The 12,728-nt window shown below is 42.7% G+C and overlaps 1 protein-coding gene across 2 annotated transcripts in view; it reads right to left on the minus strand.

Moving 5' to 3' along the window:
• Positions 1-12,728, minus strand: part of col4a3 (collagen, type IV, alpha 3) — a 125,743-nt gene that overhangs the window by 54,773 nt on the left and 58,242 nt on the right. For both annotated transcript variants that reach the window (XR_011669855.1, XM_071359539.1), the window contains exons 14-22: positions 12,437-12,481; positions 12,132-12,194; positions 11,911-11,955; positions 10,466-10,519; positions 10,001-10,042; positions 9,446-9,527; positions 9,131-9,166; positions 3,526-3,690; positions 2,872-2,964 (exon numbers count right to left, since the gene is read on the minus strand). Coding sequence is in view for 1 of the 2 variants with exons in the window: in XM_071359539.1 (XP_071215640.1) it covers positions 2,872-2,964; positions 3,526-3,690; positions 9,131-9,166; positions 9,446-9,527; positions 10,001-10,042; positions 10,466-10,519; positions 11,911-11,955; positions 12,132-12,194; positions 12,437-12,481 (625 nt within the window). In the remaining variant the exon portion in view is untranslated. The remainder of the gene's footprint in view (positions 1-2,871; positions 2,965-3,525; positions 3,691-9,130; positions 9,167-9,445; positions 9,528-10,000; positions 10,043-10,465; positions 10,520-11,910; positions 11,956-12,131; positions 12,195-12,436; positions 12,482-12,728) is intronic.

Genomic DNA, 12,728 nt, shown 5'->3' on the forward strand with positions numbered 1-12,728 from the left:
ATTAACATCTGCTAACCTTGTGTATGTGACCAATAAAATTTAAAAAGACCTTATCCAACAATGCAGTTTTTAGAAAATAGAGTTAAGAATATATATACAAATAAATGTTTTTTTGTTTTAAAGAAACAAAATAAAATAACAATAATGAGGCTATAGACAGGGGGTACCGGTGCCGAGTCAATGTGCGGGGGTACAGGTAAGTCGAGGTAATTTGTACATGTAGGTAGGGGTAAAGTGAGTAGATAATAAAAAGCGAGTAGCCGCAGCGTAAAAACAAAGGGGGGGGGGTGGGTTAAATGCAAATAGTCTGGGTGGCCATGTGTTTATTTGTTCAGCAGTCTTATGGCTTGGGGATAGAAACTGTAAAGGAGCCTTTTGGACCTAGACTTGGCGTCCGGTACTGCTTGCCGTGCGGTAGCAGAGAGAACAGTCTATGACTTGGTTGACTGGAGTCTTTGAGCATTTTTTGGCCCTTCCTCTTACACCGCCTAGTATATAGGTTCTGGATGGCAGGAAGCTTGGCCCCAGTGATGTACTGGGCCATACGCACTACCCTCTGTAGCGCCTTACGGTCGGATGCCGAGGAATTGCCTTACAAGGCGGTGATGCAACAGGCCAGGATGCTTTCGATGGTGCAGCTGTAGAACTTTTTGACAATCTGAGGGGGAAAAGGCGTTGTCGTGCCCTCTCCAAGACTTTCTTGGTGTGTTTGGACCTTGATAGTTTGTTGGTTATGTGGACACCAAGGAACTTGAAACTCTCGACCTGCTCCACTACAGCTCCGTCGATGTGAATGTGGGCGTGTTTGGCTCTCCTTTTCCTGTAGTCCATGATCATCTCCTTTGTCTTTCTCACGTTAACGGAAAGTTTGTTGTCCTGGCACCACACTGCCAGGTCTCTGACCTTCTCCCTATAGGCGGTCTCATCGTTGTCGGTGGTCAGGCCCACCACCGTTGTGTCGTCAGCAAACGTAATGATGGTGTCGGAGTCGTGCTTGGCCACGCAGTCGTGGGTGAACAGGGAGTACAGGAGGTGACTAAGCACGTGTCCCTGAGGGGCCCCCTAGTTGAGGATCAGCATGGCATATATGTGTTGTTGCCTACCCTTACCACCTTGGGGCATCCTGTCAGGAAGTCCAGGATCCAGTTTCAGAGAGAGGTGTTAAGTACCAGGGTCCTTAGCTTAGTGATGAGCTTTGTGAGCACTATGGTGTTGAACACTGAGCTGTAGTCAATCAACAGCATTCTCACATAGGTGTTTCCAGCCTTTCAAAGCACTTCATTGCTACCGACCTGAGTGCTACAGGCGGTAGTAATTTAGGCATGTTACCTTAGCTTTCTTGGGCAGAGGGACTGTGCTGGTCTGCTTGAAACATGTAGGTATTACAGACTCGGTCAGGGAGAGGTTGAAAATGTCAGTGAAGACACTTGCCAGTTGGTCCGCGCATGCAGCTGAGTACACATCCTGGTAATCTGTCTGGCCCTGCGGCCCTGTGAATGATGACCTGTTAAAAGGTCTTACTCACATTGGTTACAGAGAGCGTGATCACACAGTCGCCCGGAACAGCTAGTGCTTTCATGCATGCTTCAGTGTTGCATGCCTCAAAGCGAGCATAAAAGGTATTTGGCTCATCTGGTAGGCTGGTGGGCAGCACGCGGGTGGTTTTCCGTTTGTAGTCCGTAATAGTTCGCATTCAGTCCTGTATTGAAGCTTTGCCTGTTTGATGGCTCCTCTGAGGGCATAACTGGATTTCTTATTAGTGTCCTGCTCCTTGAAAGCGGCAGCTCTAGCCTTTAGCTCAGTGCGGATGTTGCCTTCTGGTTGGGATATGTACGTACGGTCACTGTGGGGATGACGTCGTCGATGCATTTATTGATGAAGCCGGGGACTGAGGTGGTATACTCCTCAATGCCAATGGATGAATCCTGGAACATATTCAAGTCTGTGCTAGCAAAACAGTCCTGTAGCGTAGCATCCGGGTCATCTGACCACTTCCGTATTGAGCCAGGCACCGGTACTTCCTGCTTTAGTTTTTGCTGGTAAGCAGGAATCAGGAGGATATAATTATGGTCAGATTTGGCAAATGGAGGGCGAGGGAGGGCTTTGTACATGTCTCTGTGTGTGGAGTAAAGGTGGTCTAGAGTTTTTTTCCTGTGATTGCACATGTGACATGCTGGTAGAAATGAGGAAAAACAGATTTAAGTTTGCCTGCATTAAAGTCCACTGCCACTAGGACCGCCACTTCTGGATAAACATTTTTTCTTGTTTGCTTATGGCCTTATACAGCTCTTTGAGTACGGTCTTAGTGCCAGTAGCGGTTTGTGGTGGTAAATAGATGGCTGCAAAAAATGTAGACACACAGCCCCACCCCTCATCTTACCACACATAGCTGTTCTGTCCTGCCGATGCACGGAAAAGCCAGGCAACTGTAAATTATCAGTGTCGTTGTTCAGCCACGACTCGGTGAAACATAAGATATTACAGTTTTTAATGTCCGTTGGTAGGATAGTCTCGAACAGAGCTCATCCAGTTTATTCTCCAGTGATTGAACAGTGGCCAATAGAACGGATGGTAGAGGCGGGTCACCCACTTGCGACAAATTCTCACAAGGCACCCTGATCTGCCCCGCCCTTTACTTCCTTCTTCAATCAAGTCAAAATTACATTTTATTCATAAAACCCTAAAGAGCAAAATGTCAATACAAACAAACACATCACTTTACAGTAACCAAGCCTATAAAACATACCTTCCATGAAGCTATGCAAAAAATGAACTTTTACTGGACATGACAGTTGCAAACTGCACCTTGAATTCCATATTCTTAGTCCTGCAATGCCCTTTACAGAATAACGTATTTGTCACAGAAAATACCTGTTTCTCCGAACCCGCCACTATTTCCTGGTTGTCCTGGGATGCCTTTGATGCCTTTAGGACCGGGTGGTCCAGGGTTGCCTCTCAACAGATCTGTGCAAAGAGCAAACCCACCGGGCAAAAACACGTTGAATGAATATTGTAGCAACATCATATTGCAATGACCTTAACGTTAAACGCCAATGGAATTTTCGTTGAATTTGCTGAAAGTAAGTTGTTGTTCTGAGGTTAATACTTCACCATTGTCAACCAATCCTGTCATTGACAAATGTTTTATCCACTCTCATATCTAAAACTACAAATATGGAGAAATTAATACTTCACCCTCTCTGAGATGGGAGCCTGTAGTCACAGGCTAGCTAGCTAACTCTAACCCTGCTAACCTTTGTTAGATAGAGGCTATGCAGGGACTTGAATTACATTACAGTAGAATACGATTGTGGTCACAAGTTACTAAACCTAGATCCAGCCTTACACTTTGCCTTGCTGCGAATGTGGGATTATAGAGTATAGCAGCATAATATTAAAAGATAGCTAACTGCTCCTTCAGATTGTTTCTGAGTTAATGCTGTAGTAATTGTGGTAGCTTTGTAATAACCATTATGTCAGACTTTTGAGGATGACCTAAAGTGGCCAGTTGAGTTGAGCAGGTACCTGGAAATCCAGGGGGACCACGGTCGCCTATGGGGCCATCTTTTCCAGGGGGCCCAGTGGGTCCAGGGGGGCCAATTATGTAGGGGGCGGGTTCCCCCCTCTCCCCTTTATCCCCAGCTAAACCAGGGGGCCCAGGATTCCCAGGGGCCCCAGGGAAAAACAACCCTGAAAACACAATACAATGGTCAGCTTGGTGTGTGTATGTGTTCGCAAGGTGTACAAGGGACCACGTCACCATGTAGGGCGATGCGTAACAATGTGTAACGATGCGTGTGTGTATATGCCACTGTTTGTCACTGTTCATGACAAATTTATGGCAAAGGGCAACCACTGTTGGCCACTGTTTTATCCCGGTGGTCTCTAGTTAAACTTTTAATGTGCGCTTAGATCATCCGCACAGATGATCTTAATGGCTTCCAAAATGTCCTGCTCCCTAAAAGCAGAGCTACATGTGAGGTCGGTGATAACTTAGTCCTACTTTCTCCCCAAAATGTTAAAGCTCTCTACAGGGTTTTATCTTCGGTAGAAATAAAACCTCGTAATCAAGCAGACTAAGGGGTGATTTAACCATTTGACAATCATTCAGTACAATTGAAATGAAGTCATTTTTCGTTTACGACAGCAATTAAACTGTGGCAATATATCGTACAGGTTATATGAATGGAAAACTCATGTTGGTGACTGATTACTTTTACATTTCCAATGTATTTCTTTTTTGTATTTTTTTTTTTAGGACATTCACATTGTAATACTTCTGACAGCCAACTTTCCCGCCCATAACCTTTGGGTTTGATAACATTCCCAGAAGGCATGAACTATTGAGTCATTGTAAATGTAATACTTAAAACATGAATCTGCCGTTGTGCTGAAGAATTTGTGAATTTTATCTCTTGTATAATAAATTCTATACATTCGTTTATGCTGGATTAAGTGTGAATTTTAACAAATTTTGTTAGTGATTTGTTAAAATGTTGTAACGCTCGTCGTTAGGTGGAAGAGAGGAGGACCAGATCGCAGCGTGGTACGGTTCCATATTTATTGGAACACTTATAAACACGAACAAAACAATAAACAGAATGAAACCAACGACGCTACAGACCTGAACATGTGAACCTAGTGAAAACAAAGAACGCAATGAACAGGAACAATCACCCACAAACAAACAGTGAACACAGCCTACCTAAATATGGTTCCCAATCAGAGACAAACAAACACCTGCCTCTGATTGAGAACCATATCAGGCCAATCAGACACACCTAAACCAATGAGACACAAAACATAGAATATACCCACCCAGCTCACGTCCTGACCAACTAAACAAAGACTAAACAAAGGAAATAAGGTCAGGAATGTGACAAATGTGTTATTTTTAAGTCAAGTTATTTTCCAAGTTATGAAATCCAATAATTACAATTTGTCTAATCGATTTGAAGAAGCCTCCTGGAGCCAATGGCAGAGAGCCCTTCTTCCATAAAATAGCTGCACCTGTCATCTCCTCCCTCTCATCTCCTCAACCTATCCTTGGAGTCTGCCTCCATCCCTAAAGACTTTTGGCCTATATCCATCCACTTTTGGGGATGGCCTATATCCATCCTCCCCAAACTCCTGGAGTAGATAGAAAACACCCAGTGTACCCAATACCTGAGCCGTAACAACATTGTCTCTGAGTTCCAGTCCAAATCCGTAAACACGGGCACCCTCATAGATGTTATCCTAACTAACCTCTGCTGTTTTCAATCAGGATCTCAGTGAACACTGCCTCATCGCCTGCATCCGTAATGGGTCTGCGACCAATCGACCACCCCTCATCACTGTCAAACGCTCCCTAAAACACTTCTGCGAGCAGGCCTTTCTAATCGACCTGGCCGGGGTATCCTGGAATGACATTGACCTCATCCCGTCAGTAGAGGATGTAGAACTAGGAATAGATATAGTCCTTGGTTCCCTCCAGACCTGTCTTCCCTTGACCAGCACAAAAACATCCTGTGGCGTTCTGCATTAGCATCGAATAGCCCCCGTGATATGCAACTTTTCAGGGAAGTTAGGAACAAATATACACAGGCAGTTAGGAAAGCTAAGGTTAGCTTTTTCAAACAGAAATTTGCATCCTGTAGTACTAACTCAAAAAAGTTCTCGAACACTGTAAAGTCCATGGAGAATAAGAGCACCTCCTCCCAGCTGCCCACTGCTCTGAGGCTAGGAAACATTGTCACCACCGATAAAACCACTATATTTGAGAATTTCAATAAGCATTTCTCTACAGCTGGCCATGCTTTCCACCTGGCTACCCCTACCTCGGTCAACTGCCCGGCACCCTCCACAGCAACCCGCCAAAGGTTGGACCCTCTCTTTCTAAAATTATCTGCCGAAATTGTTGCAACCCCTATTACTAGCCTGTTCAACCTCTCTTTCGTATCGTCTGAGATTCCCAAAGATTGGAAAGCTGCCGCGGTCATCCCCCTCTTCAAACGGGGTGACACTCTAGACCCAAACTGCTACAGACCTATATCTATCCTACCCTGTCTTTCTAAGGTCTTCAAAAGCCAAGTTAACAAACAGATTACCGACCATTTCGAATCCCACCGTACCTTCTCCACTATGCAATCTGGTTTCAGAGCTGGTCATGGGTGCACCTCAGCCACGCTCAAGGTCCTAAACGACATCATAACCGCCATCGATAAGAGACATTACTGCGCAGCCGTATTTATCGACCTGGCCAAGGCTTTCGACTCTGTCAATCACCACATTCTTATTGGCAGACTCGACAGCCTTGGTTTCTCAAATGATTGCCTCACCTGGTTTACCAACTACTTCTCTGATAGAGTTCAATGTGTCAAATCGGAGGGCCTGTTGTCCGGACCTCTGGCAGTCTCTATGGGGGTGCCACAGGGTTCAACCCTCGGGGCGACTCTCTTCTCTGTATACATCAATGATGTTGCTCTTGCTGCTGGTGATTCTCTGATACACCTCTACACAGACGACACCATTCTGTATACTTCTGGCCCCTCTTTGGACACTGTGTTAACTAACGTCCAGACGAGCTTCAATGCCATACAACTCTCCTTCCGTGGCCTCCAACTGCTCTTAAACGCAAGTAAAACTAAATGCATGCTATTGCTTACGATCACTGCCCGCACCTGCTCGCCCGTCCAGCATCACTACTCTGGACGGCTCTGACTTAGAATACGTGGACAACTACAAATACCTAGGTGTCTGGTTAGACTGTAAACTCTCCTCCCAGACTCACATTAAGCATCTCCAATCCAAAATTAAATCTAGAATCGGCTTACTATATCACAACAAAGCATCCTTCACTCATGCTGCCAAACATACCCTCGTAAAACTGACCATCCTACCGATCCTCGACTTCAGTGATGTCATCTATAAAATAGCCTCCAACACTCTACTCAACAAACTGGATGCAGTCTATCACAGTGCCATCCGTTTTGTCACCAAAGCCCCATACACTACCCACCATTGGGACCTGTACGCTCTTGTTGGTTGGCCCTCGCTTCATTCTCGTCGCCAAACCCACTGGCTACAGGTTATCTACAAGTCTCTGCTAGGTAAAGCCCCGCGTTATCTCAGCTCACTGGTCACTATAGTAGCACCCACTCGTAGCACACGCTCCAGCAGGTATATCTCATTGGTCACCCCCAAAGCCAATTCCTCCTTTGGTCGTCTTTCCTTCCAGTTCTCTGCTGCCAATGACTGGAACGAACTGCAAAAATCTCTGATGCTTGAAACACTTATCTCCCTCACTAGCTTTAAGCACCAGCTGTCATCGCAGCTCACAGATTACTGCACCTGTACATAGCCCATCTATATTTTAGCCCAAACAACTACCCCTTCCCCTACTGTATTTGTTTATTTATTTTGCTCCTTTGCACCCCATTATTTCTATTTCTACTTTGCACATTCTTCCACCGCAAATCTACCATTCCAGTGTTTTACTTGCTATATTGTATTATTTTGCCTTTACCTCCCTTATCTCACCTCATTTGCTCACATTGTATATAGACTTATTTTTCTACTGTATTATTGACTGTATGTTTTCTTTATTCCATGTGTAACTCTGTGTTGTTAAAAATGATGGATATTTAACATTTATGTACATACAAGTGTCCTATATCAGTTGAAAGCTTAAATTCTTGTTAATCTAATTGCACTGTCCGATTTAAAGTAGGCTTTATAGCAACAGCATGGCGTGAGATTGTTTGAGTACGGAGCCCCACATCAAAATATTTTTCCACCGGCACAGCTTTCATAAATTCGCAAATAGCGATGAAAAATTCACTTACTTTTTGAAAATCTTCCTCTGATTTGTCATCCAAAGGGTCCCAGCTATAACATGTAGTGTCGTTTTGTTAGATAAAATCCTTCTTTATGTCCCAAAAAGTCAGTTTAGTTGGCACCATCGATTTGAGTAATCCACTTGTTCAACGGGCCAAGATAGGAATCCGAAAATCTACCCCTAAACTTTGTTTCAACATGTCCAAATACGTTTCTATTTAATCCTCAGATACCCTAAAACGTAATTAACCTATAATATTTCATACAGAAAGAAGTATGTTCAACAGGAAAACGATATTAGCAGGTGCGTGTCTTCTTCGTCGCTCGCACATACACAAATTTCCAAGTCTGTGTCCCTGACAGCCAGTGGAAGCCATAGGAATTGCATACTGGGAGGTATTTGTTATTATTTCCCTACACATTCCATTGGAAGAGCATGGGCTCTCCCCCCAAAAAATTCAGGTTGGTTATTCTTTGGATTTTCTCCAACCTTATCTATTGTGTTATAGTTTCCTACATTATTTTAACATTTCTACAAACCTCAAAGTGTCTTCTTTCCACTGGTACCAATTAAATGCATATCCTGGCTTCAGGGCCTGAGCAACAGGCAGTTTACTTTGGGCACATCAGTCAGGTGGAAATTGAGAAAAAAGGACCCTAGCCTTAACAAGTTTTAATTTGCGACATGAGTTTTATTTGATCGAATAGAAGTTTTGTAATGGTTAGGTTGTTACGAATGCACTGATTTAAGTCGACGCATTTGAAATAAATCCGTTTTAACATGGACATTATAAAGTAGTCAACTGGGTGGGGATTTCTATGAGTTAGGAGCAAAAAAAACGTGTTTGACTTTAAAATGGAGATAGCCTCAATGGCGCTGGCCATCCTATCACAGACGCTATAATGGCAAAGACACAAAGATGAGTCCTATATCCATCTCTATGGCCTGTTGTTCACATGTGTATCTGATCTCTCATTGGCTAGAATGGTCCCACCTGATCTTGCCTCCTCCCGCCTTCCACCTTTGAGGACATGTATTTCCATTGTTAGAGCGGTCACTTGACTATCTTTTCAATATAACAGACAGTCTTTGGACCAACTGATCTGCTAGTTTATTCTTGTGGGTTTTTGGTTGCAAGCAAGTTTGTCTTAACACAGGTGCATGTAATCTGCCATTAATAGCGTTTTAAGAAATCCAGCACTAACATACAGCTGAGTGTTCTGCCCGTTGGTTGCAATTGGCCAATAGTTCTAAGAGTAACATTGATAAACAGCAAATTAATGGATGGGAAACAAATAAAAATGGATTTACCTGGTTCCCCCTTCATTCCAGGAAAACCAATCACACCTAGAGTAGAACAGAGACGGTACAGCTACTGACAACTGAAAGAAACATAACACTGGAATTGACAGTGGAATTAAATCGGCTTACTACTAGACCTCCCGAGAGAGAGAGAGAGAGAGAGAGAGAGAGAGAGAGAGAGAGAGAGAGAGAGAGAGAGAGAGAGAGAGAGAGAGAGAGAGAGAGAGAGAGAGAGAGAGAGAGAGAGAGAGAGAGAGAGGACTCTGGTCTAAAGTAGTGCGCTATATAGAGAATTGGTAATTAGTTGTCAGTGTGCTTGTATACCTTGATTACCAGTATAGCCAGGGGGTCCGAGGGGCCCAGGAAAACCCTGCAAGCCTTTGACTCTCCCATTGATCTGAATCAACTGTAGGTGAAGGACGACAAGCAGCGGTTAAAACTAGCCAAAGTCCAAGGGACCAGCATTGCAGATTGATACACAGTATAGTAGGTTGACTTTCAAGTGACACCCCATTCCCCTTAGTGCACTTATTTTGTCCAGAGCTGTTGCATCTGTGGTGAAAAGTGCTAAGGCTCTTGTAAAAAGCAGCGCACTATATGGGGAATAATAACAACAACAACAATTTATTTAACTTGTATAGCGCTTTTCATTACAGAAAATAATATCAAAGTGCATAAGAAGCAAAACAAACAAACAAACAAATGTACATTGAGATTTTAGAATTGGAGATTGAATGTTTCCATATAGAATAGAGTGTATTTTCAGATTTGCACAAGATGTGTATGTTAACTAAGTTAACTAATTGAAGTCACTATTGACTATTGTCAACTATTGATATGATACTAATATGAACATGATAACAATATATTGTCACTCACATCCCCTGGAGGACCTGTGGGTCCGCGGTCACCTTTGTCACCCTGAATACACACAGCCACAGAGAGGGTGACCCACACGTATATACATTACAAAGACAGTAAAGTGAATGCAATACTCAACATGAGTGTAGGGCAGGGTTGGGGTCAATTCCATTTAAATTCCAGGTAATTCACGAAGTAAACCAAATTCCAATTCTAAATGTTCCTAATGTTCCTAAATGTTCCCATTTAAAAAGAAGTGGAATTTGAATTTCAGTGTACTTCCTGAAATGAAATTGGCCCCAACCGTGGTCTATTATTGAGGTCGGAATACTGACTTGAGATCCGTGCCCGAAACTCTGACTCTAACCATGCACGATACTCATACAGAAAATAATCGCACAGATCTTAAGTGAGGATTCAGGCCCGTATGACTGGCTGACTGACTGACCGATACAATAGCCGATTGAAGGCAGTAGAACATACCATTGAACCTTCTGTTCCAGGAGGTCCCTGGTAGCCCACATCACCTTTCTCACCCTGACAGGAGAAAGAGAGAGAGAGAGATATTTTATTTAAGTCTATTCAACCTTTAATTATCCAGGTTTTGTGATAAAATATCTTATGCAAGAGAGATTTGAGGATTCATGTACACAGGGTAGGAGTGCTGATTTAGGATCAGTTTTGCCTTTTTGTTCACAATGAATGAGATTACATGGATAAGGCAGTCGAGACCTGGGCCCAGTTTTCCAAAACTTTTCATTTGGATAATAATGATCCGGATTCTGTGATCGCCTATTTTGTAATCCAGGATCAGATCAATCTAACTGATTTTGAGCCATTGATTTCAGAAATATCCAGGAATAGAGGCTGCAATATGTAAGTAAGTAAGTACATGTATTTATTTGACACTTCTCAAAACTGACCACATACCTGTGCGCTGCAGTCAATTTAAAATAATGAAAACTGTTCACAAAGTTAGTAACCCTTGGTTTGAAGGGTTGACATTTCGGACATTTCTGATTCAGAGGGGTTGGGTTAAATGCGGAAGACACATTCCAGTTGAATGCATTCAGTTGTACAACTGACTAGGTATTCCCCATTCCCTCTACTTTCCCTTTCTCTGTTGTAGTGCCTTTCACCTTTCTAAAACTCTTCCGAATCAAAACTATCCGTATCACTACTGCCTTTGAGCTTTGAAAAATGCAATTCTAAAATCTAATCTTGACAGAAGCAGTGGTCGAAAAAGTACCAAATTGTCATACTTGAGTAAAAGTAAAGATACCTAATAGAAAATGACTCAAGTAAAAGTGAAAGTCACCCGGTAAAATACCGCTTGAGTAAAAGTATAAAAGTATTTGCTTTTAAATATTGTTGAGTATCAACAGTAAATGTAAAAGTATAAATAATTGTACATTTCTTATATTAAGCAAATCCTTGTTTTTTTATTTATTGACGGATAGCCAGGGGCACGCTCCAACACTAAGATATAATTGACAAACAAAGCATGTGCTTAGTGAGTCCGGCAAATCAGAGGCTGTAGGGGTGACCAGTCATGTTCTGTTGATAAGTGTGTGAATTAGGCCATTTTCCTGTCCTGCTAAGCATTCAAAATGTAAAAGTACTTTTGGGTGTCAGGGAAAATGTATGGAGTAAAAAGTACATCATTTTATTTAGGAATGTAGTAAAAGTAAATATATAAATACTTATTTTCCACCATAATTTGCAAATAAATTCATAAAAAATCCTACAATGTGATTTTCTGGATTTTCCTTTCTAATTTTGTCTGTCATAGTTGAAGTGTACCTATGATGAAAATTACAGGCCTCTCTCATCTTTTTAAGTGGGAGAACTTGCACAATTGGTGGCTGACTAAATACTTTTTTGCCCCACTGTACACGTTATGAGAGTTGTCTGGATATTTGTTTTACCTGAATTCCATAGGTCCCAGGGTTCCCATCTTTCCCAGGTTTCCCCTGAAAAACAGAACCTCTGTTAGACACAGGTGTTTGTCAGTATGAGTGTGTGTCTGTGGGCCCTGCTATTGTGAGTAGGACACATCCACATGTGAGAATGATAACATCCATAATACCACTGTAAAACTCTACAGTATTTCAAATATGATATGAAGTGACTGGAGTCATTGTGCTACCAGAGCCCCAGGTTCTCCTTCGTCGCCTTTGTCCCCTTTATATCCACGACGCCCAGGGAAACCCTAAAAGAAAGGAACAAAAATATATATAATACCGACAGACAGGCAAGCAGACAAACAGAAAAGAAAGGACGGACAGACGGACAGACAGACAGACAGAGCACAGCCCACAAGTAGTAGTATACATGCAATTGGATTTGAACTGGCAACTTTTGTACTGGCTCAAAGATCATGTCAATTATTACATTAAAATCAATCAGTTTAATTTAATTCACTTTAATGATCCCCCATAGGTTATAACTCACATGCTGGCCTGTACACCCCTTCTCTCCTGTTTCACCTGGCTCCCCCTGCAACGAGAAGAAAGTCAGAACACTGTTCTACTTGTGAGACAATATGATGTATACGGCTAATAATGATGATGAAGCCGATACGGGTGATGGTGATTGGTAATTATGTTTGCCAGTAACCGAAAGGTTGCTGGTTCAAATCCCTGAGCTGACTAGGTGTAAAATCTGTTGATGTGCCTTTGAGCAAGGCACTTGACCCTAATTGCTCCTGTAAGTCACTCTGGATAAGAGCTTCTGCTAAATGACT

Source organism: Salvelinus alpinus, chromosome 22 (assembly GCF_045679555.1).
Source record: "Salvelinus alpinus chromosome 22, SLU_Salpinus.1, whole genome shotgun sequence".
NCBI lineage: Eukaryota > Metazoa > Chordata > Actinopteri > Salmoniformes > Salmonidae > Salvelinus > Salvelinus alpinus.